Source organism: Rhagoletis zephyria, unplaced genomic scaffold, assembly GCF_001687245.7.
Source record: "Rhagoletis zephyria isolate East Lansing unplaced genomic scaffold, Rhagoletis_zephyria_1.1 Rzeph_scaffold_01685, whole genome shotgun sequence".
Taxonomy (NCBI): domain Eukaryota; kingdom Metazoa; phylum Arthropoda; class Insecta; order Diptera; family Tephritidae; genus Rhagoletis; species Rhagoletis zephyria.
In genome coordinates this window covers 61,121-82,373 of record NW_016158769.1, presented here as the reverse complement: position 1 = coordinate 82,373, position 21,253 = coordinate 61,121, and the positions used below count along the sequence as shown (strand labels likewise).

At 39.1% G+C, this 21,253-nt stretch overlaps 1 protein-coding gene across 1 annotated transcript in view; it reads right to left on the bottom strand.

Annotated features, from left to right (window-relative positions):
• Positions 1 to 3,831: 3,831 nt before the first annotated feature.
• LOC108364832 (cubilin homolog) overlaps positions 3,832 to 21,253 on the bottom strand; it is a 24,186-nt gene continuing 6,764 nt past the window's right edge. Inside the window, exons 7-23 of the mRNA XM_017618680.1 lie at positions 20,463 to 20,786; positions 20,238 to 20,397; positions 19,979 to 20,172; positions 19,470 to 19,873; positions 18,367 to 18,678; positions 16,837 to 17,833; positions 16,405 to 16,567; positions 14,278 to 14,642; positions 14,008 to 14,217; positions 13,456 to 13,942; positions 12,396 to 12,562; positions 6,742 to 10,926; positions 6,499 to 6,675; positions 5,242 to 5,458; positions 4,695 to 5,153; positions 4,089 to 4,192; positions 3,832 to 4,016 (exon numbers count right to left, since the gene is read on the bottom strand). Of these exons, the coding sequence (XP_017474169.1) occupies positions 3,876 to 4,016; positions 4,089 to 4,192; positions 4,695 to 5,153; positions 5,242 to 5,458; positions 6,499 to 6,675; positions 6,742 to 10,926; positions 12,396 to 12,562; positions 13,456 to 13,942; positions 14,008 to 14,217; positions 14,278 to 14,642; positions 16,405 to 16,567; positions 16,837 to 17,833; positions 18,367 to 18,678; positions 19,470 to 19,873; positions 19,979 to 20,172; positions 20,238 to 20,397; positions 20,463 to 20,786 (9,066 nt within the window). The 3' untranslated portion in view covers positions 3,832 to 3,875. The remainder of the gene's footprint in view (positions 4,017 to 4,088; positions 4,193 to 4,694; positions 5,154 to 5,241; positions 5,459 to 6,498; positions 6,676 to 6,741; positions 10,927 to 12,395; positions 12,563 to 13,455; positions 13,943 to 14,007; positions 14,218 to 14,277; positions 14,643 to 16,404; positions 16,568 to 16,836; positions 17,834 to 18,366; positions 18,679 to 19,469; positions 19,874 to 19,978; positions 20,173 to 20,237; positions 20,398 to 20,462; positions 20,787 to 21,253) is intronic.

Sequence of the window (21,253 nt, the reverse complement as noted above, 5' to 3'; positions counted from 1 at the left end):
TTTCATTTACTTTTGGTTTTATCAAATACGGAGACATGAAACTCAATTTTGTAACACAGTGTTATTAGGACGTGTTACAATTTTTAAGCTTTTTATTGCGCTTCAACATTATTAATGCTATGCGAAGATCAGCAATCATCAATTCAGGTGGCTACTATGTACATACATACGTACATATGTACATAAGACTGCGTCACTCCCCATACAAAAAAAAAATCGGTACTGTTTTTCCACTGGAATTATAAAATCTATTATATTTTAAGACTTCCACCAAAAAAATATCTCGCAAAAATATTAAGTTTTACGTGAGCTGAGCCGATTTGAAAATACCTCCAAAACTTGAGTTTTTTTATCAATACAAAGTCTTTTTAGTATGCATTAAAAAAGATCACCTCGGATGACAAAACAGTTTAAGCTAAAAAAAATTGCATAAAAATATTTTAAATAAATTGTTAACGGAATCATAATAATGAGATTTTTGATGCTGTTTTTTGAACTTTTTTCAAAGACTGGTTTAAGAAAAACAGTTGAGCAGTTATTCAAGTTTTTCTTAAAGAAATCTTTGAAAAGAGTTAAGAAAAAATATCAAACATCTCAATATTATGATTCCATTGAAACAATTTTTTAAAATATTTTTATGTAGATTTTTTAAGCTCAAAATGTTTTGTGATCTGAGGGCATTTTTTCCAAAAAATCCTTTAAGAAACTATTTTTATTCAAAAAAAAAAGCTCCATTTTTGGAGGTATTTTTTAATCGGTCCAGCTCACTTAAATCTTAATATTTTTCCGAAATATTTTGGTGGAAGTTTAGAATATAATAAATTTTGTAATCCCGCCGGAAAAAACCGCCTTTTTTTTTTGGTGATGCAGTCTAATGTACTCGCATACATTTGTTTGAATAAACCATTATTGATAATGAAGTAGCGTAAAAAATTTCATTGCCATTTTATTAACATGCGAGTTCAGGATTTTGCCAAAACGTATTTGCAAAGTATAGAGTTAAAACAGAGTATAAAATTAACGCCATGCATGTCTTACTAATTAGCTAAAACGCACATAAACGAAACACAGATACATACAATATACTGTAATGGGTGCCACAACGGGGGTTTATTAAGCTGAACATGTATATATGCTGTGGTGTGGTGTGGTAAGCAGTGCGCGCTCCCACTCCGCAGGGCCTGGGTTCAAGCCCTGGTCAAAGCAACATTGCAAAAAAATATAAAAAAATGTTTTTTCTTAACAGCGGTCGCCCCTTGGCCGGCAATGGCAAACAATGGCATGAAGAACAGCTTCTCATAAAAATACAATCGCCGTTCGGAGTCGGCGTAAAACTGTAGGTCCCTTCCCTTTGTGTGACAACATCAAGGCGCACGCCGCAAATCGGAGGAGAAGCTCGGCCAAGCATTAACATATGTGTAAGCGCCATTCTATTATTATTATTATACTGTATTCCCTAAAAACTTGTATGAAATAAGCTTTTGAAGTAAAATTTATTCAGTTTTTTAGTTAAAGGATGTAAACCGATTCATTTTTAACACTTTCACGCCCGAATTAAATTGGATGGGTCCAAAACTTTGACCACATATTACTGATGGTTGAGTATTAAATATGAACTGGTATAAATTTGAAATTTCTATGATTTCTGATTTAAGTAATGCCGAATTTCCACTAGGCATTGAAATGACAAAAAATGGGTACCATTTAAAAAATGTCCAATTCGTTTAATGCCTACTTAGTGCAAATCCAGCATAAGACAGACACCCATTATTTCCAGCTTTCTTTCATGTTCACATCGAATTTTGAAGTTCGAAATTGTGTTACTACAATCACTCAATAGGAGCATGATGTCTTTGATGAGATTCAAAGGTACAAATCAATAAAACTAACACACGTCTGCTGGCGATAAAAATAAATATGCCTACGTATTTACAACCGATTTTTTTTTTTATTATAGTATTGTATGTACTTAATGAGCTTTTATTGGCAGTAATGTGCCAAATTCCATTTGTTGCTCATACGCCGCGTTGGCCCAATAAAAAGAGTTTTGATCGATTTAGTAAGCGCAATGCTTTTGTAGGGATGCAATAAACTTAACAATTATGTGCTTAACTATTTAGAAGGGTAACTAACTTGTTACTAAATATTTATAAAATTTATAGAAGGCCCAATTTGGTTTTATTTACCTTCTTAACAAGAACAAAATTAATATTCCCTATATTATTTGCTAACTCCCTTTTTGGCAGCAACGATCGATTTGGTTAGCTCAAAATAAACGCATTTTCGCAGCAAACTGATAGAAAAAGGACTCCTGCTAGTACAATAAAGCAAACATTTTTGGAGTAGCGTAAATATCGGTATTTCAGAAAGAAAATAGTTTTTCCTGGACTTTCTGATGCATCATTCTTACAAAATAAGCGATCGTGCTAACCGTTAACTAAAAACTATACAAGGGAGGATGGGTATTTTTTTCGATAGACTTGGCGATGTTGATCCACAAAGCAATTTGGGGATAGGTATATCCATTTTTACATAAGTATTTAAATGGCAAAGCCAGGCTCCAAAGTCGAAACTAAAATAAATGATGCGACGAAGACCGTTATTGCATAAAAACTTATTTCAAATGGAATGAGGAATAAAAAAACTATGAAGTATTTCAATATTTTTATTTTTATAAGTCATCTTTAACACCGATTGGCATCTTTGAACGCGTAAGGTTGGAAATAATAAAGGGAAGTGATGGTTTGGAATCGCATTCCTAGCGAAAGACATAAACTTTTCGTTTAAGTACTAAAAGATACGCAGTATTTTAGACCACACTTACCTAAAATCATTCGGTAGAACCTAGGTCCGACGCCAGGTCAACGAAAGATTTCCAGAAGATTTTGCCGAAAGTGTGCTCAGTGCAAACTAGAAAACAAACCAGTAGGAACTGAGCGGCTAAAATGCGCATTTAAAGAGACTTAAAACTCCCACTCGTGCATTTTCTAATTAATATTCATTAAAAAAAAAAAAACATTTAAATATTTACTTTCTCTTTTTAAATTACCCAAGCAATCGTGAATAAATAAATTAGACGAGATACTCTTTGAAAATACCGCAGTTTTTTCAATTACCAGCAATTTGTGATTTTATACTACTAATACGTACACATCTAACTAAAAACGCGCCCTATTCAATTGATTTATTTAAATAGTTAAGGGGCTTGTTGTTTGACCAAATTACGAATAATAAAGGTCAGGGAGTTACGGTAATCAACTTAAGCATTTGACATGCAATTGAATATTTTATGAGTATGCATGTATGTACATACATAAGTACATATTCTATGTATGTATATGTAGTTGGAAAAATAAATTGGATATGCCTCCAATTGTGCAAAAATCACTGAAACTATTTTTATGAGCAAATGTATTTGTGCAAAAGCCTAGATAGAAAATTTTGCTAAATTAATAATAACAGCAATCAAAAACAATGACAACCCCCCGTTTTTTGCAGCTAAATCACAATAATGAAGGTGATACAAATGAAATGGTTGTGAGTACACTCCCTCTGTAGAAACACCACCACTTGTACGATGAAAAGCATAAAGCAAGTACATATGAATCCAACCGGCAAAATGAGAAGTGCTTTTGCAATAGAGCCTTCCCTTTGGGTGACGTATTACAATATTGAGCTTACACAAAAGCACATTGGCCTATATTTTTAGACCGCAGACTCTTTTAAAATTCTGAATTGTGGCTGATAATGGCAATATCAGTAAAAATTATATTTTTTAATACTTAAATTTACTACCAAAATTCGCATTTATTTTCTAATCTTATTGGCACAAACACTAATTAATAAAAAGCATATTAAACAAAATACTCTTATTGTTATTGCAGGAATTCAGGAATCTTATAATTCGAGTAAACACCTTGGAAGTTTATAACCCAGCCAGTGCCATCATAGTTCAGCGTTTTATGGAAACGTATTGAAAGTGAACTGCGTTCGCTTTTGTACATTTTGGGATTGTCCTAAAAAAAAAAATAAAGTATTATATATAATTATTTTTCTAAATAAAAAAGGAATTCATTAGTAAATTTTACCTCGCCGCAAAAACGTCGAACAACTCTGTCTGGACCTTCATCGTTGGACTCGATAATCTCCAAATAATCTGAATGGCAAGTGTTTTTAGTGCCAAGATCGAAAACTGTTGTTGTAAAGGAAGTATAAATATACATATACTTAAATTTCAATTTTACGTATGTACGTATGTTTGTAAGTAGGTAAGTAACAATCTGATGAGGATTAGTCTGCACACGCAATAAATAAAAGTTAAATAAAAATAAGTCCCTAATTTTGCAGATGAATGAAGATTTGTATTATGATGAGGTACATATTGTTAGTTTTGTATGCACTTCTCAAACAGTGTGAAAATTACACTAGTCAATATTTTTTTCATCTGAGATAAGGCTAGCCGTTTCTAATATATTTTTGGTCGCTGAATTCAAATTTAAATTCATTTAAAATCAGAAGTGCTCTGTTACATCAGTTATTTTTTAAATATCCTAACCTAAAAATGCGGGTCTGGGTTATTTCCGCGATTATGTAGCATAGCTGAGAGAGGTATCACATAGTCGGTTTTTAATATAATCAAATATTGAATCACCCTGAAATGAATCGCAGAACCTGCCGAATATTCATAATCTTACCTTCAAAATGCAGCAACACATGCAAATTCGATGGTACGCGAATATTCCAAAGACAATTGGAATTATTTCGCACATTATTCGGATAGAATGGATTAACGATTGTGCCACGATTATTGTATAGATTACCACCACAACCAGGGCCATCACGGCTAGCCAAATAAGTAATATCGAATTTTGTATAGTAGCCGCTCATTTTCACATGCAAACGTAATTTATTCGCGCTAGAGAAGAGCGCCTTATCATTGCCAGTGTACGAGCAAATCTTTTGCAATGAACTATTCGTGTTAGCATTAAAAACTTCAATATATTCCTTTGTGCATTCATATTCAGCAAATGTAACATCCGCATAGTAAAGGCTGAGTGAATAGTTTTGCGGCGCTTCTATGTAGACATCACATTCATCAGCAGTATCGGAGATTTGTATGCGTCCTTGTGTGCCGGTGTAATTACGGAAGCAGCCTTGCGAGAGATTAAGAGTGAAATAACACATTAAAAGTGGTGATTTTAAAAAAGGTTAGTAGTATAGGTATTTCGTTGAATGACGTACCTTCAACAGCAAAAGCGCTTATGCTGAAGCCTGTTTTTTCAATTTCATCATCAGTCTGAAATTTGATAATAATGGTATTTCCAGTAGAGAAGTAATCATCTGGTACGTGATTGCCACAATAAACGTAATCGGTTGCGTAGTTACTCCAATCGGTGCTACCCATTTGGCCATTGAAAATTATCTCAGTGCCGTAACCCTTCTCGATTTCACCAGCATCCTGCGATTGGCAAATATTCAAACTTTAATAACATAATCAAAAATAAATGGAAGAACTTTTTAAATGAGAGGAGTAATTTACAACACTATGTTTGTAAAAACATTTTCGCATGACTCTTGGGTGTAAAGAATTCTTGATTCAGTCATTTTTTTTATTTATCGTTTAATTACCCCCATGCCACCGCCAAACTTAACTGTTGGCTTTACACATTGTGGTGCGCGCCCTTCATTCGATTTTCTTTGGCAGTGCATTCGCCGTTTGCTACCAAAAATTTCGTATTTGGACTTATCGGCCTATAAAATCTGTTGTCATTGTTCGATAGTTGGACCAATTTTGATGTTCTTTTGCCTATTTGAGTCGTTTGCCAAAGATTACCGGTCGCAACAATGGTTTTTTCCATACAAACCAAAATGATTTTTCCAAGTGAGTTCAAACTTTTGCAGGGCAGAATATGTATATACATACAGAGGTTTGCTTATGGATTTTTGTAAAAAACAATTAATTTTTAAGCAAAAAACACAACAGACTTCAGTGCTTACATAACATTTAGGCGTACCGTTAATTTCTTCATGATCCAATGGTCGGAACTAAACTAAATTAGTATGGGGCTACTCTTGAGATACCGATTCCGATAAAAGATAATCTTCTTTCTCTTACATAACACGATTCATGTAAAAAAATAAAAAAATATTCCGATGAACCTTCCGATAACCTTTCTGTTTTTTTTGAAATCGGTTGAAATCAAATTACCAAAAGATCGATCTACGTCTTTTTTTTAATTTCCTCTCCTTACTCTTATTTTAGTACCGATCCGGCAGATCTCAAGCACGCACGATTACTCATTGCAGCCACTGTATGCAGATATGTATATACATATTCATACAAAACAACATCAAGGTGTTAAAACTTATTCGACCAGAGCTGCGACTTGTAATAGGCCACCCCGAGACACATTTTCACTGCTACGCAGTTTAATTAATTATTGTTATTAAGGTATTATGTGGCACTCTATGGTAACACATTTCTCAATCGGAACTTACCTCTTTATTGTAAATTTTTAGCGTATCCCCAGCACATTTGCCTGTGGTGTTGGTGCCTTCCAAATCGAAGCGCTCGAATTTCAAATGTATTGTTTTCGTGCTTTTCAGCCGCCACAAGCAGTTCATATGTTTGCCATAAAGTTGGTCTGGTGCGTTCGGCGAATTTAAAACAAATTTCTGCAAAGAAATTTTTACTAATAAAATTTTTGTTTCGCCATAACTGCTTCACGCTCACACACTCACCTCTTTGCTCTTAACCTCCACTTCCATATCCCCACACATTTTAGGTGAAGCTGTAATTTTTGCACTAAAGCCAGTACTCGCAACCGCCGAGTCACTCACGAAGCGCATAAATAATGCATTCTGTGAGGACATCATTCGCGGCGGCACTACATGCCCACAAAATGTGCCAATCAAGTCTGCGAAGGGACCGCCGCCATCACGCACTTCTAAGAAATCATCCTGACACTTTTCGCTATCCTCAACATGAAAACTATTGAAGTCCGCAAATAGCTGTCGTCCATGCGTGGTTGTGAAAACGTACGCACAATCCAAGTTATGCGTATAGCCGTTCGCATATTTTGTGAAATCGTATGTAGAATTATCGGCGCCTAGGTAGATTTTTTCATCGCAATTCGGCAGGAAGTTGATGACCGCTTTAAAGCCCATCGAACCGATGCTGCGATCTGAGTAGCTGTGTATCAGTGCGCGATTTCCGGCAATATGCAGTGGTGGTATGAGGCCGGTAAGGTTACCGCAGAATTTCGCAATACGCTGATCCTCGACTGGGAATAAAGACTTGTAAACTTCGACACCGTCAAAGTCACATGTTGAATCGCTCTCATAGTCGAAATATTCAAATTTGATGAGTATCTTATAATCACTGGGCGCAGTTAGATTCCAATTGCAATCACTGTTTGGTGGCATACTGCCATCGCTATATTGGCGCGGTGTCTCTATCACAGTCGAGTTGTGTATGGTGTAGCCACAAACGTTGGTGCTGTAAGCAAACTTGAAACCCCTGGAGGAAAATGAGTGATCGGTGCGCAAAACCACCGTTATTTTATCACCACGAAACTCATGCGAACGTTTCGTACCACAAAGTATTGTTTCTACCGGTGGCGAGTCTTCGATGTACGTTTCCACGGTAACGTTATCGAAGAGACAACCCGTAATTGGCGGCTCTTCCACCTCGAAGTCCAAGAACTGCAGCAGTATGCCGGTCTTAGTTTTCTCCTTCTGCACAACAGTGTAATTGCACACCAGATTGTTCTCGTACCGCCATGGGTAGCCCGGACTGGTCTGATGTTGCAACTCACGCGTTGCATAGAGTATACCACCGCAATTGCGTTCGAAATTCGCTGTGAAGCCATCACCCAACGTCTCGGCATCTGTGCGGAAAATTAACCGCATCTGGGTAGTTGTACTATTTACCGATTTTGGCGGTTCACGTCCACAATATCTGCCCAGCTCTTCCCAAGTACCGTTCAGCGATTTCTGCTGCACCAACAAATAATCTTTCGTACAGTCCTTGCTCGACTCAATGAAGAAACGGTCGGTGAAATAAAGCCCGATATGAAAGCCAGTTTCTGTTGCCAAATCCCACACACATTCAATATTATTCTTGTATTGGTCACTAAACGTTATTGGTCGATATGGATAGGTGAGTTTGCCACCGCAACCGCTGCCCTGTTTCAGCGACAAATTAAACTTGGACTGCGCTTCATAGTCGCGTGCGTAGTACTCAACAAACACGCCACGCTCCACAACCATATTGTCCATGGATGATTGTGTGCAAAAGCGACCCAAGTGTGGGAAATTCTGGTTAGGTCCGCCGTATACAATTAGATATTGATCTTCGCAGGAGCCCTTGAAATCAGTGGACAACGATACTTCGATTTGAGTGCCCGCTGCCCAGAAATCAAGATCTTCCGTGTCGTCCACGCTGAACTCATGATCGGGCCACACTGCCCACGCGCACTCCAATTCGCCGGTGTGATTGCCCATTTGCGGTTGCGTTATATTGAGATCAGTGTAAATGGAGTGTATGCCGCCGCATTTGTAAACTTTGTACCTCAAATCTAAGTTGATGAGTTTGTTACGTCTGTTGCCGAGCAATTTCATGGTTACCGGATACGGAAGTCTTACGACGGGACGGGTTTCGTTTTTACACAAGAGATCCGACGCGATTTGTTGCGAGTTCAATTCCAATTTGAGAGGCGATACATAGCTGCAAAGCGAAGAATATAGCGAAAGTGTAAAGTTTCGTTCAAATCGTTCCACTTGCAACGATAATGTTTCGTTGTCTTGCATTTTGAGCGCGTAATTGCAGTAGATGTCGGTATCATTTTGGCGCCTGAAACGCACAACTCCTTCACCATTATCCAGATTGAGATTATGGCGGCACACCTGCGAGTCCTCATCCGAAGAGAAACGCAATCGGAAGCCGCGATGTTGACTAAATGAAAGCAAAAATGCATCAATGCCCATTGTGTTGTCCGTGGAGTAGACCGCCGCGGGTGGATTGCTAGATATACGCGCAATAATCGATTGCATCTCAAAATCATTAGCGAAGCTAAGGCGCCCACGGAAAGAGCTCACATGTCCAAAGGAGTTGGTTGCATTCAACGCTGCGCCAGTGTCGAAATCAAGTATCTCGACTTTGATGCGCTTACCTTTCGGTACGCGTATGTACCAAACGCAATGCGTCGGCCTATTGACACCTTGTGGATATCCCGGCGTGTACAGTGTGCCACGATTTGCTGTGATGGTCTCGCCGCAACGGGTGCCGATAGCGGAATATGTGAGTTTGAAGGAGTGCGCCGCGGGATTGGAATTTTCTATGCGATAACGCACAATCAGCTTATTTGTCTCGACGATGTAAGCTTTATCCTTGCGACTGCCGCATATACGTAGCGAATCTGTAACATTATCTTTGCCCTCGTATGTGACGATCTCCTGTAGTTCCAAGTGGCTGCCTTTAGAACAATCCTCCGTGTCCGGCAGCTCCATAGTTTCTACAATAATTTTGATCGTACTTCCGCCATCCACTTCGATTGTGTATATGCACTCGAAATCGCGTGCATCATTTATTACCGATGCATCCGGTGAGTAAATTTCACCCTGATTTTCGTAGTAAGAACCACCGCAGCGTCCGATCGAAACCAATGCTTTGAAGCCTACGTGTGGCTCTGAGATATCGGTGAAATATTTTACGCGTAAAACATTACCAGTCGTATACTGCATGTTTGGCTTCTTTTTGCCACAGAAGATACCGATCACGGGCATTAGTTCGGTTGCACCGTCATTTAGCTGCACATATTCGCGATCGCAAGCGCCCGAAGTACTATCCGATGTTGCCAAATCGAACTCATCTCTGAATTCGACAGCGATTATATGATGCGCTGGTGCCTCCACACGCCAAATGCACTCCGAATGTGGATTGGGAATATTGGGATAAGAGGGTGAATTTATAATTTTTTCTCGTTCCGAAAGTGTACCCTCAGTTAGAAGCAACACATCAGAGCACTCATGGCTTATCTCTTCGTAATAGAAAGCAGCTCGGAAGCGTGGAAAAGCGGAACGCGAGAATTTTACGAATGCTCGATTCGAAGTGGTCTCCAGCACATCGGTTATATTGTTATCACAATACTTGCCCTTGCCAAGGAAGGGCGAATCCTCTGCTAAGCCATTGCGTACCAAAAAGTAGGCGCGGCAAATATTCGCCTGATTTTCCGGTGCCAGGTAAGAATCCATGAAACGTATGCGTATACGACGACTTTGGCGAACGTGTATTTTCCAGACGCAATCCACTTGGAAATTACTAATACCAGACACTAACTCGGTTATATTAACTAAACCTTGTGTAGCCGTCATCTCGGAGCCGCAGACAGCTCTTGCTTGCCCTGAGAAACCTGTTTTATTCACGCTAAAATCGGTGACAAAGTTCAGCTTGAGATACGGTGTGCCATGGTAGACTTTTTGCACATTTTCGGGTTTCTTACACAACCGATCCAGCTGCTGCCAATTCTGTAGATCACTGCTGGCAGACACTGTAACGTAATCTACAGGGCAATCGACCATTTCTTCCAAGTCGACCGTAGTCATTTGGAGGGTAACATGTGTGGCAGGTTTTGTTGCCATTAGCACCCAACTGCAATTAAGCGAGCTAGCATAGCCGTTAGGATAACCAGGCGAATTGATAAAAACCAAAACACCGGTATTTATGGTGTAGAGATTTTTGCCACAAATTGCAGCATTTTCCTCTAAAGTTTGATTATTTCGCAATTCTTCCTTTGAAAGTGTGGACCATTCCAACTGGAAGGGACCACGCGAAGCCTTTATGTATAGTATATTTGTGCTGGAATGGACATAATTTTTATTCGAGTAATCGATCTGAAGTCCAATATCCGAATAGCCGTCGTAGAACTGTGAAAACGCAAATATAGAAGTGATTAGGAGAATGTGGTTATTCGTGTAAGTATATGTACATGTAGTTCATATAAAATAATAATTATGTATGTATGTATGTACATATGTATCACAGCAAAATAGCGTAATCTGATTTTTTCTCACTGTTAGTTAATTAGACCCGCCTAGATGAGCTAATCTTTCAGCTGAAAGGGTAGGACCAAAGAAAAGGTGTGTAAATTGAGTGTATATAAGAGGGTATGAAAATCGTTGGGTGTAGTGGTTGTTGAGATGCCTTCTGACTTGCCTAAAAACTTCTTTTTCCAACTACTGCCTTTTCCGGTGCTCATATCGACAGCAGCCGGTCAGGAACTATTTGTTCGATATTACGTTATTTTCGCTGAGATCAACTGGCCATGCTATATAAATGGGACTCTGGTGACATCCAAAGACATCTCATAACTGTCCGTAGCTTTGCCCACTGCGCCTTACCAGTTCCCGATGACGGTACTGGGGCTAAATATGCTGCTATTTTGCCAACAACGTGTTGCTGCCTTTGTGTGCGCGGATAAGTAGAGAAAGCTATTGGTCAGGTAGCTCGTGGCCGGAATTTGTACGTCATCGATGGGAGCTCCTAACTACAGGCTGACTTCTTTCGTCAGAGTGGTAAATATGGTTGCCAACGATTTCGTTGCGGGATAAGGTTAGACTTCTAAGTAAAGAAGGTAGCTAGATCGAAGAGATTGTGGTTTAATTTCGAGCATTGACCATCAAAAGGTTTCCGGACGCTAATATCGAGCAATCGTCGGCATTTGAGATCAGACAAACTCCATCTTTTGCCTGAAAGAGCATTGATATGTACAAATTTAAAAGAAGCAGGTAGAAGACCCGAGGTGGTGATGATGACTTCTTGGTGTAGGGTAGTAAGTAGCAAGGCCGCAAGAGTATTTACTGCTAGGGAGAGTATAGCTATCAGTTGATAGGACACCATTTTGTTGGCAGGTTTCCTCGGCTCGAGTAATGGGACCACTCACCACTCTTCCTGACTTTTATAAATCAGGAATGGCGACAGTGATCAACGACAACTTGAGAACACTGGTGAGGAAGTCTGGTTCTGATGCTAGGCATTGCTCAACGAAGGGCGCGTTATAAATTAGCATCGCAAAATTGGCAAGGATTATCTCCAAGCATCCGGACGGAGTTAAGCGAGCTGGTGCAGCATAATTGCGGAATAGCTGTTCGCTAACATGGACGTCCGCATGTGGGGAAAAAGCGGCGAAGGTGTTCTCAATATCATATATCGTCACGTTATGATAAATATATCGGACATTTACGAGATATTTTTATATCAGGCGAGCTTCTGGACCTTCCGTAAAAAAGTGCAAAACAACCTAATACTAGACTAAGATTTAATTCTACCAAAGGTTACTGAGCACCAATTCTTAACGAATATGAACATCGCTGACAAATCTTAAACATAATCTTACCTTTATAAATGGTATATCCACATCGATAACATGTTTTATGACCACCACCAACACGAACTCCTTGTCGACTGTAATACGCCAAGTGTACGGTTCATCTACATGGAACTTGGTGGGATAATGCGGTGACTCAATTGTACCGTTTGTGCCATTGATTTCATTGTGTGTAGCTAAAAATTAGAGAGGACCAAGGTATATGTACATTAGATCGTATCAGAAAAAGTTCATCGTACACCTTCGAATCCAAAGTGTGTTTGCAAGGCAATTTCAAAAACAATTTTTTTCTTGGCCGAACTTGGGGTTTGTTTTTTTTTTTTTTAATTTTCTTCATACCTTCGGCATTTACAATCGGATCCTAAACTAAAGATTATACATCGCTATTTTTGTCTCGAGGAGAAATTGGTTTTGTCCCTTGACCTCAAGTACCATGTTCTAGTACTTACCCAAGAGATTTCACTAGCTACCACCCTATTGTCAGCAAATTAAAGCTATTCAAATTTCGTTAAACTTTCGCTTAGAATGTATTTTGATTATTCCAGTGCCATCGAAAAATGCTTATGACGACCCAAAGGTACGACCAAAAAAAAATTTCGAAATTAAATTGCAAAAATACTTTAAATTTTGACTCAGATGTATACGGCAACCTTTTTTTAGTTTGCTTGTAATTTTGTAAAGCCTTATGTACATATCGCATAAGGAATTATAAAATTTTTTTAGTTGAGGACTTCGGCTAAAATATTTCGGAAAATTACTAAAATTTACGTGAGCTAGACCGATTGAAAAAATGTTCAAACATTTTTAAGCAGGCCTTTTAAGCTTATACTCTTCTATAGTCTGAGAGTCTGGGCTGATTTTTTAGAAAAAATATGTTTAGAAACTAATTTTATTTATAAAAAACTCCAGTTTTGGAGATACATATTTTCAAGGAGGTATATAACAGAAATTTATATTTCCGATGGAAAATCGGTACCAAGTTTTTATTTTTTATTTTCATTTTTGTATGTATTGTTGAAAGCATTAAACGCACGTATAAATATATATATGCGCAAGCGAATTTACTCACCATAATTATAGGACACCACAAAACCATTAGCCACGCCATCATCATCGCTGCCGAATTTCACCCATATTGATTGAACGCCCGTTATGGGTGGTGGAATATTTGTACCACAAAACAGACCTAATAAAGGACCACTCTCTTTTGTGTCACGCACTTCCAGATAGTCTTTGTTGCAACCCTCCGATTCCTCCAAATCGAATGATTCAATTGTGAATATAAGCGAGTTGCCTTCACTGGCTACAATAAACCATTCGCAATTGATATTCACTGGATATGAGGACGGATAATAGGGTGTGGCGAATTTGCCACTCATCGATGAGTAATAACCGCCACACCAACTATCCACCAATAGATAGTATCCTTCAATTTCGGTCGTAACATTCAGTGGCATTCTGATGGTGAGCGCATGTCCATTCGAAATAATATCTGGTGGATGTGTTTTGCAGAATTTGGCGCGCAGGGGTGCAGTGTCATCCATACCATCATATACCTGTTGTTTATTGTTGTGGTTAATCAATGAAAATCCGAAGACAGTTGACTTGTTTTTCAATTTACCTTTACGCCCTGATCCATACAGTCCTCCTCCGTCAATGCCGACATTGCTACCAGTGGACTGAGCTGTACGTGCGTAGGTGTGAATTGTACATGTTTGGTTAGATCTTTTGCTATTAAATGCCATTCGCAAGTTTCATTCGTTACCACATTGCGACTTATACCGATATAACCCACATCATCATCGCCAATTTCAATGCGTTGTCCACAATTCTATCAAACCATAAATGATAATAACAATGAATATTGTAAAATATTTACGAGTATGTTTACCTCCTTGTAGCTCAATTTGAAACCCTTCGATTGTATACTATCGTCACTCTCAAAACGCACCACCGCCCTATTGGTAGTGGTAACCCACTCAGTTTGCGTTGAATCTGCCAAACCACACTCTTTGAACAGTAGCTTGCCCTCCTCTATAGCCGTATCACCATCACTGTTGCCACCCTCGTATGCCTCTACATAGTCCATTTCACACGAATAATAGTTTTCCATTTCAATTTCTTCTAAGGTAAGTGTGATTGAATGATACGGCGTCACTTCGATAGTCCATTCGCAACTTGCTTCCGGCGGATAATTGAGTGGGTAATTAGGTGATGTAATGACACCATTTTTACTACTCAGTACTCCACCACATTCTATAAATAAAACCGGAGTAGAGATGAGTTGTGAGAGGGAATGCATGGACAAGTTTTGAAACTAATCAAAGGACTTTCAATTCAATCTTGTTTATACGGGAAGATTGAATGGGATTAACTTGAATCTTTCATGCGAGTTGAAGGTGTTATCCTCGATTTAAAGCTAACAAGGTGGCGTAACGCCAAGGAGAGAGCAAAGAAATAACTAGCGGCATTCCATACATGCAAAAGTGCTCAAAGGTGGAAGGAAGACCTGCAAATCAGGCAATTTCATCGCCAGTTCTTTTGAGCGAAGATCTTCTCCATATAGAAAGCTGTCTGTCTAATACCAAATTGTAAGTCTTTATCAGTGTGCACTATACGTCTTCACAGGAAAGCGGCTTTCCTCTCTCTGCTGGGTTCTTGGAGATGGCTACATATATCGAAGGGAATGAAACAGCTGATGGGATGGCTAGAAACGACTCGGAAATCCAGAATGAGTTATGTTGTACTGAGGATAATGGCTGACCATACTGCAGCGATAATAAATGGCCTAAGAAGTAACACTAAGTATTCTTATGAACATAATCACAGCTATTGCGACAATGCTCAATGTGGATGGCAAAACCGAACTAGTTCTTCCAAGAAATCGATTCACCATTTCCTTTCTCAATGTTCAGCTCTCCACACAAGTTTATTAAAACAACGTTATTGCTACGAGTTATTCAAGATGAAGGCGATGGCGCCGCCCGGAGTCGCCGGTCGATCCCATTACAAGGTGACCAGTAGGATATCACCGCAAACAAGACGCATACTGGTCGTTAAGCTGTTCGATAACTCGAATGGCGGTGCCCTCACCGGGGACACGTCTGACTATCATAGCGTGCCAGATATTACCGTAGCTGGTGGGAATCTTATAAATTGTATTGGCTGGCAACCAGTGCTCATGCTCGCTTTGACTAGTCTAGTGACAACGTCACTTGCGAAAAGCGTACAGTCATCGCCATCTCGCTAACGCGAAGCTGGGAGTCATATCCGCAGCATCATCCACACAGGCTCGCCCTGGGTTCTCAAATAAAGCGACGGCGAGATCGCTCTCAACACATTAATCTTAGAGAACCTCATATCAGGAATTTTAATAAAGAAAATAGATCTTTAATCAACCAACATAACTGTGCAATGTGAAATATCAACACTGCCCGGTCGCGGTTGATTTTTCCAAAGCCAAACACGCTACGCTCTTCCAGGATATCCTTTAAATATCGTCAGTCGAATTGCCCAACGTTAAGAGCAAACCGCGTAGGATTTAAAAGGTGGTCCTCCAAGGCGACGTTCCCTTCCCGACACTTTTCAATATTTACATGGCCAAACAAACTTCATCCGTAGCCTGCTACAGTTACCTTAGTGTCCTACGACTTTTAGAGACGATTTATAGCTACCTCTCCGAAAAAAATTTCACTGGCAAGAACCTTAAATTTTCTGCAACTAAATCCTCTGCCATATTTTTCAATTGGAACCCGACGGTGCCAACATTCCTACAGTTAATAACACAAAAGTACTGGACATCACGTTTGAAAGCTACTTCTCCTATTCCGCGCACATCACCGCGCCTTGGGATAAGCTTTATGTACGAAAAATGTCCTCAAGTCACTTGCCCACTACAGTTTGGATACGGACGAAGAAACATTGCTCATGACTGACAAGGCGATTGGCCGGTCGTTGAGGAGCTAGTTTGCATCGTTTGTAATCCTTACCCTAATGTGTTAAAAAGTTGAATACTTACGCGACTTCAATATCTTGTACGATGCCTGGAATCCTTTTCCGTTATGCTCCTTATTACTTATAAACCGAACGAACAGCTGATGGCTCGAACTAGTAATCACCAATTTATCTTGTTTGCCACAATGGCGTTCTTTGTAATTGTTGCTCTGAGAGTGACTAGATATCTAAATATAGCAATAATTTAGAGAAGATCCCTCTATCTGGGTTGTCAGTTCGAAAACGCCCTATGTCAGTAAATGGTTAAAAAATTTGTTTGAAAAACGTCCTATTTCAGCTGCCGCTTTAATATATCGACAGCCAAGGTAAGACGTTTTTGAGTCATTTGCTGAGATATGGCGTTTTTAAATCGGCAGCCGAGATAGGACGATCTTCCAGACATCTGTCGATATGTAGTAATACTTTACCAAGAAAGACGTCAAGGTTAGACACTTACCACTAGTGCATCATTGGTACAGTTTACTGTCTCCTCAATATCCAGTTCCGTCACGGTCAATTCAACACCTTGACCAGGCGTTGTTTTAATCTCCCACATACACTCAATATCGTTGGGATAAGGCAGCGGATGGTTGGGCGATTGGAATTCACCCGTTTCACGATGGAACACCTGTACGCAACCGAACATTACATATTCCAAGCGGAAATTCACCCAACTGCTGTTCTGTATAACCATGAGTGTGTTTCCGCTTGTGGTGAAGTTGTCATTTGCCGATAGTAGATGTACGAGTGTTTCATTCTTGCCGGGCTCTTTGAATACAACATCTCGACCGCCATCACGTTTTTCATAATGTGAAAATTGTAATACGATGAGATTACCCTTTGGCGCTTGAATAGTCCATGAACAATTTATGGGATCATTGAAGTAAGGATTGCCAAAATTCGGACTTTCAATCACACCACTAATTTCGGTGATAGTTCGTGTGCAATTCGAATAGTAGGACAGTAAAAAGCCACGTTCGCGCTGACTGCTATCGGTGCGGAAACGCAGCAATGCCTCATTGCTCGTGGTGAAAAGTTGTTTGGGTTCTTCTCGTTCTAGCTGACACAATTTCGCCAGCAGCGGATGTGAAGTGCTGCGACCATTGTAGATTTCCAAGTAATCGTAATGACATTCGAACAATTCTTCGATTTCCAAATCGTCAATGCTGAAATGTATAGAGGAGCCTTTTGGCACCTGAATATGCCAGTCACATTCAGCATTGTGCGGATATGGATTTGGATAGCGCGGTGAAGCTATAACACCGGCATCCGATTTCAGATTGCCACCGCAGCCGTTCGAGAAGACAAACCAGTGTATTTGGAAACCACGTGCACTGAGGAAACTGTCACTATGGAAGTGCAACCGCAACTGATGGGTAAATGATGGTATTTGTCGCGGTATCAAAGTGCCACAATATTTATTAATTAAGGGTGATTGCACCGAGCCGCCATTGCTATAACGCGGAATACGTACGTAAAAGGGAAATTTAATAAACGGCTAAGTAGATTACACAGGACCACAAAAAAAAATCGAAGAAAGATCACTTTACCAGACCACATGTTCCATATATTTTGGGGTCGCTGAACACAAATTTAAAGTCCATTTTGCTCCATCATGTCAAGATTTTTTCTAACCTCAAAAACACTGGCGAACTTTATGTGGCAGACCACTTTTATAAATATCGATTTGTATCCCAGGGATTTTTGAGATTGCTGATAACGAATACGAATTCAAATTTTCAAAATTCAAAATGTCGGATCCAATATGGCGGGCAAATTAAAGAAAATATTAAATTTAAATAAATCTTGGCATCCAGTGGTTTTTGAAGTCCCAGATTACGAATATAAATACAGATTTTGAAAATTCAAAATGGCGGGTGGTGATCAGTTTTTAATAAAATGGTTTACAACTTATAAAATCAAAAGAACCTTTCACAGATTTTTTTGTGGTCCCGTATTATGTATGTATGTATAAAGTGCAGCCTACCGTATTTCCAGCCAATCGCTGTCACAATTTTCGCTCGCTTGCAACTCAAACATATCGATGTCTAATTTGACTTGTGTATTCTCGGGTGTATTAATTACCCAAATACAATCAATGCCATTTGTGTAATTCGCTGGATAGTCGGGAGAAAATATGCGCCCAGTAGTGGAGAATATTTCGCCACCGCACTGCTTGCTAATGTCTATGAACTCATAGCTGGCCTCGAAGCCACCAGCCGATTCGGAGCTATCCGATACGAATTTGAGTGTTAAAAGACGAGAGTGGCTGGAGAAAGAAGGCGGTGTGTCGCAGTATCTGAAAGAGAGGCGATTTGATTTTTTTTAATAACTAAATTCCGTCTTTAAGAACTAAATACTGATTTAAGGAGACTTTGAGAACGGCTACCTGGTTTGTCGTAATCCCCAAAGGGTCTTATGGAAAGTAAAAGATGAAAAGTTGACTGGGAGATTGAATAACTTAAAAATTAATTTCATTAAATTAATATATATTGGGTTAACTTCTTAATAAAATAGTTTCAAATGTGATAAATTTTAGAAAAAAGGTCGCTTATTCCTCAATTTGATGGTACGCTATGTAGTTCTGTACCTTAAAATTAAGGAATAATCTACTTTTATTATAAAATTTATCACATTTGATACTATTTTAAGTAGGTAAGCTCTTAGTTCAGCCGACTTCAATATCCAGACCTTAACTGGGCCAGAGTTACGCGGTCGCGCACGGCAACAGAAGATCTTCGTCTGCCATTATTGGTGATAACGGCAGTCATAGGTCGAAAGTCACTAAAAGTAGGGACGAATTCTCTGTAGAGGCCGTTAATGGCTTATTTATGCACGCTTCCACTCCGCAGGGCCTGGGTTCAAGGCCTGGTTTAAGCAACATCGTCAAAAAAATGTAGAAAAAATGTTTTTTCTTAACAGCGGTTGCCCCTCGGAAGGCAATGTGAAACCTCCGAGTGTATTTCTGCCATGAAAAACAGAAAACAACTTCTCATAAAAATATTTCGAATGCTTTCAAGTTTTAACTGTTGTAGTATTTTAATTCAAAGGGACCTTGCTGCGAATTGCATATCTAGAACTACCACTTACCTGCCCAACGGTCGATCACTCTCATCACGTCCCAAAGTATCAAAGATCTCCACGTAATCGTACATACAGTCCATTGTCTGCTCCATACTGAACGATTCCCAATTGATCATAATACCTTTGCCTTCGGGCGCCATTATGACCCAATAACATTCCAGGTTGTTCAGGTACATATCATCTTCGCCAGTGGGTAAACGTATCTTATAGCCTGGTTTAGTGAAAACACCACCACAATCGGTTTTACCCATCGGTATGGAACGATACTCTAATTTGAAACCTCTTCCTGAGCTGGTAAGAGAGGTGTGGTAAGTAAAAATCAGCATATTTGTTTTCGAAACAAACTCCACAGGTGGTGTATTATTTCCGCAGAAAGGACCAGTGATATTTTGATTAAGACCATCATTTATCTGATGAGTGAAAGGGCGTAATAAGACATAATGTAGCATAATGAAGCAGTTTTTGAAAACAAAAGTGTTTTTTTTCACACAACTCATTGCTTTATCGATACTCACCCGCAGCGAACTAAACGCGCAATCTAATGAATCTATGCTACTATCGTGAAGATCGAAATCGATAAATTTAATCGAAATAACTGTGTTTGGTTCAGTTGTTATTTTAAAATTGCAAAAACGATCTATATTTTCTAATTTCGGGTAGGCTGGTGAAAGCACTTCGTCATTGCTGCTCTCGAAATTGTAGGAGCAATCTGAAATCAGTGTCAATTAGTCACGTAAATATTTGCTTATACCAACACAAGCTACATATGCTCACCAGCTTCATATTTAAATTCGAATTTACCAGCCCGTGCAAAATACTTAATGCGTAGTGCATTGTATAAAGAATGTAATATGACTGGCGGTACCGAACCATAACCACCACAGTATTTTCCCTGTAGTATAAGTTCGCGTGTGCTCGGATGCACGTCGAAGAACTGAAATTTAGAATAAGTTGAATCAACAGCTCAAAAATAGTACGGATATAGGTTTAAATTCTAACCTCCAAACAATCGTCTGTACTCATTTCGAATTTAGTAAATACAATTTTAATCGATTCACCCATTGCCATTTTTATGTCATATTCACAAGAGATAGCGTCTCCTTGTAGACTTGGTGATGCAATGGTATCCTGTTTAGCTGTATAAGTACCGCCACATCCAGGCACTCGTTCTTCTGTGGAATAGTATATTTGAAAACCGGCATCTGTTTCGATATTGTCCGAGTGAAAGTGTATGATTGCTTCATTGGTGGGCAGCATCAGTGGAGACGGTGAGGATGAATTGCAATATTTTACTATTGTCGAATCAGCAATTGCATCGATGATCTGGAAGGGAATATGTACGGATATATATATATACCAAAGAAAATTCAGATAAAAAAGCGCCTACCGGCCTAAAGGTTTTAATGATTATTCCTATGAATTACTAGAACGAAGAACTTGTGTGCGATAATCCTTAATAAATGGAATACTTATTCAATCAAATTATAAGGGCAGTGTCACACGATTGGTACATTTGTACAGATTTGTACATTTATTATAATGGGCTATTGGTACAAAAAAAAAAAAAAATGGTATATATGGAAACATTTTAACAAATTGTTTTTTTATACCCGAGCGCACTTGTGCACAAGGGTATTATAACTTTGTTCACATAACGGTTGTTTGTAACAGGCAAAACGAATCAAGATAGATATAGACAAATGTATACATAAATGATCAGAATGAAAAGAGAAATCGATTAAGCGGTGACTGTCTGTCCGTCCGTCCGTCCGTCCGTCCGTCCGTCCGTC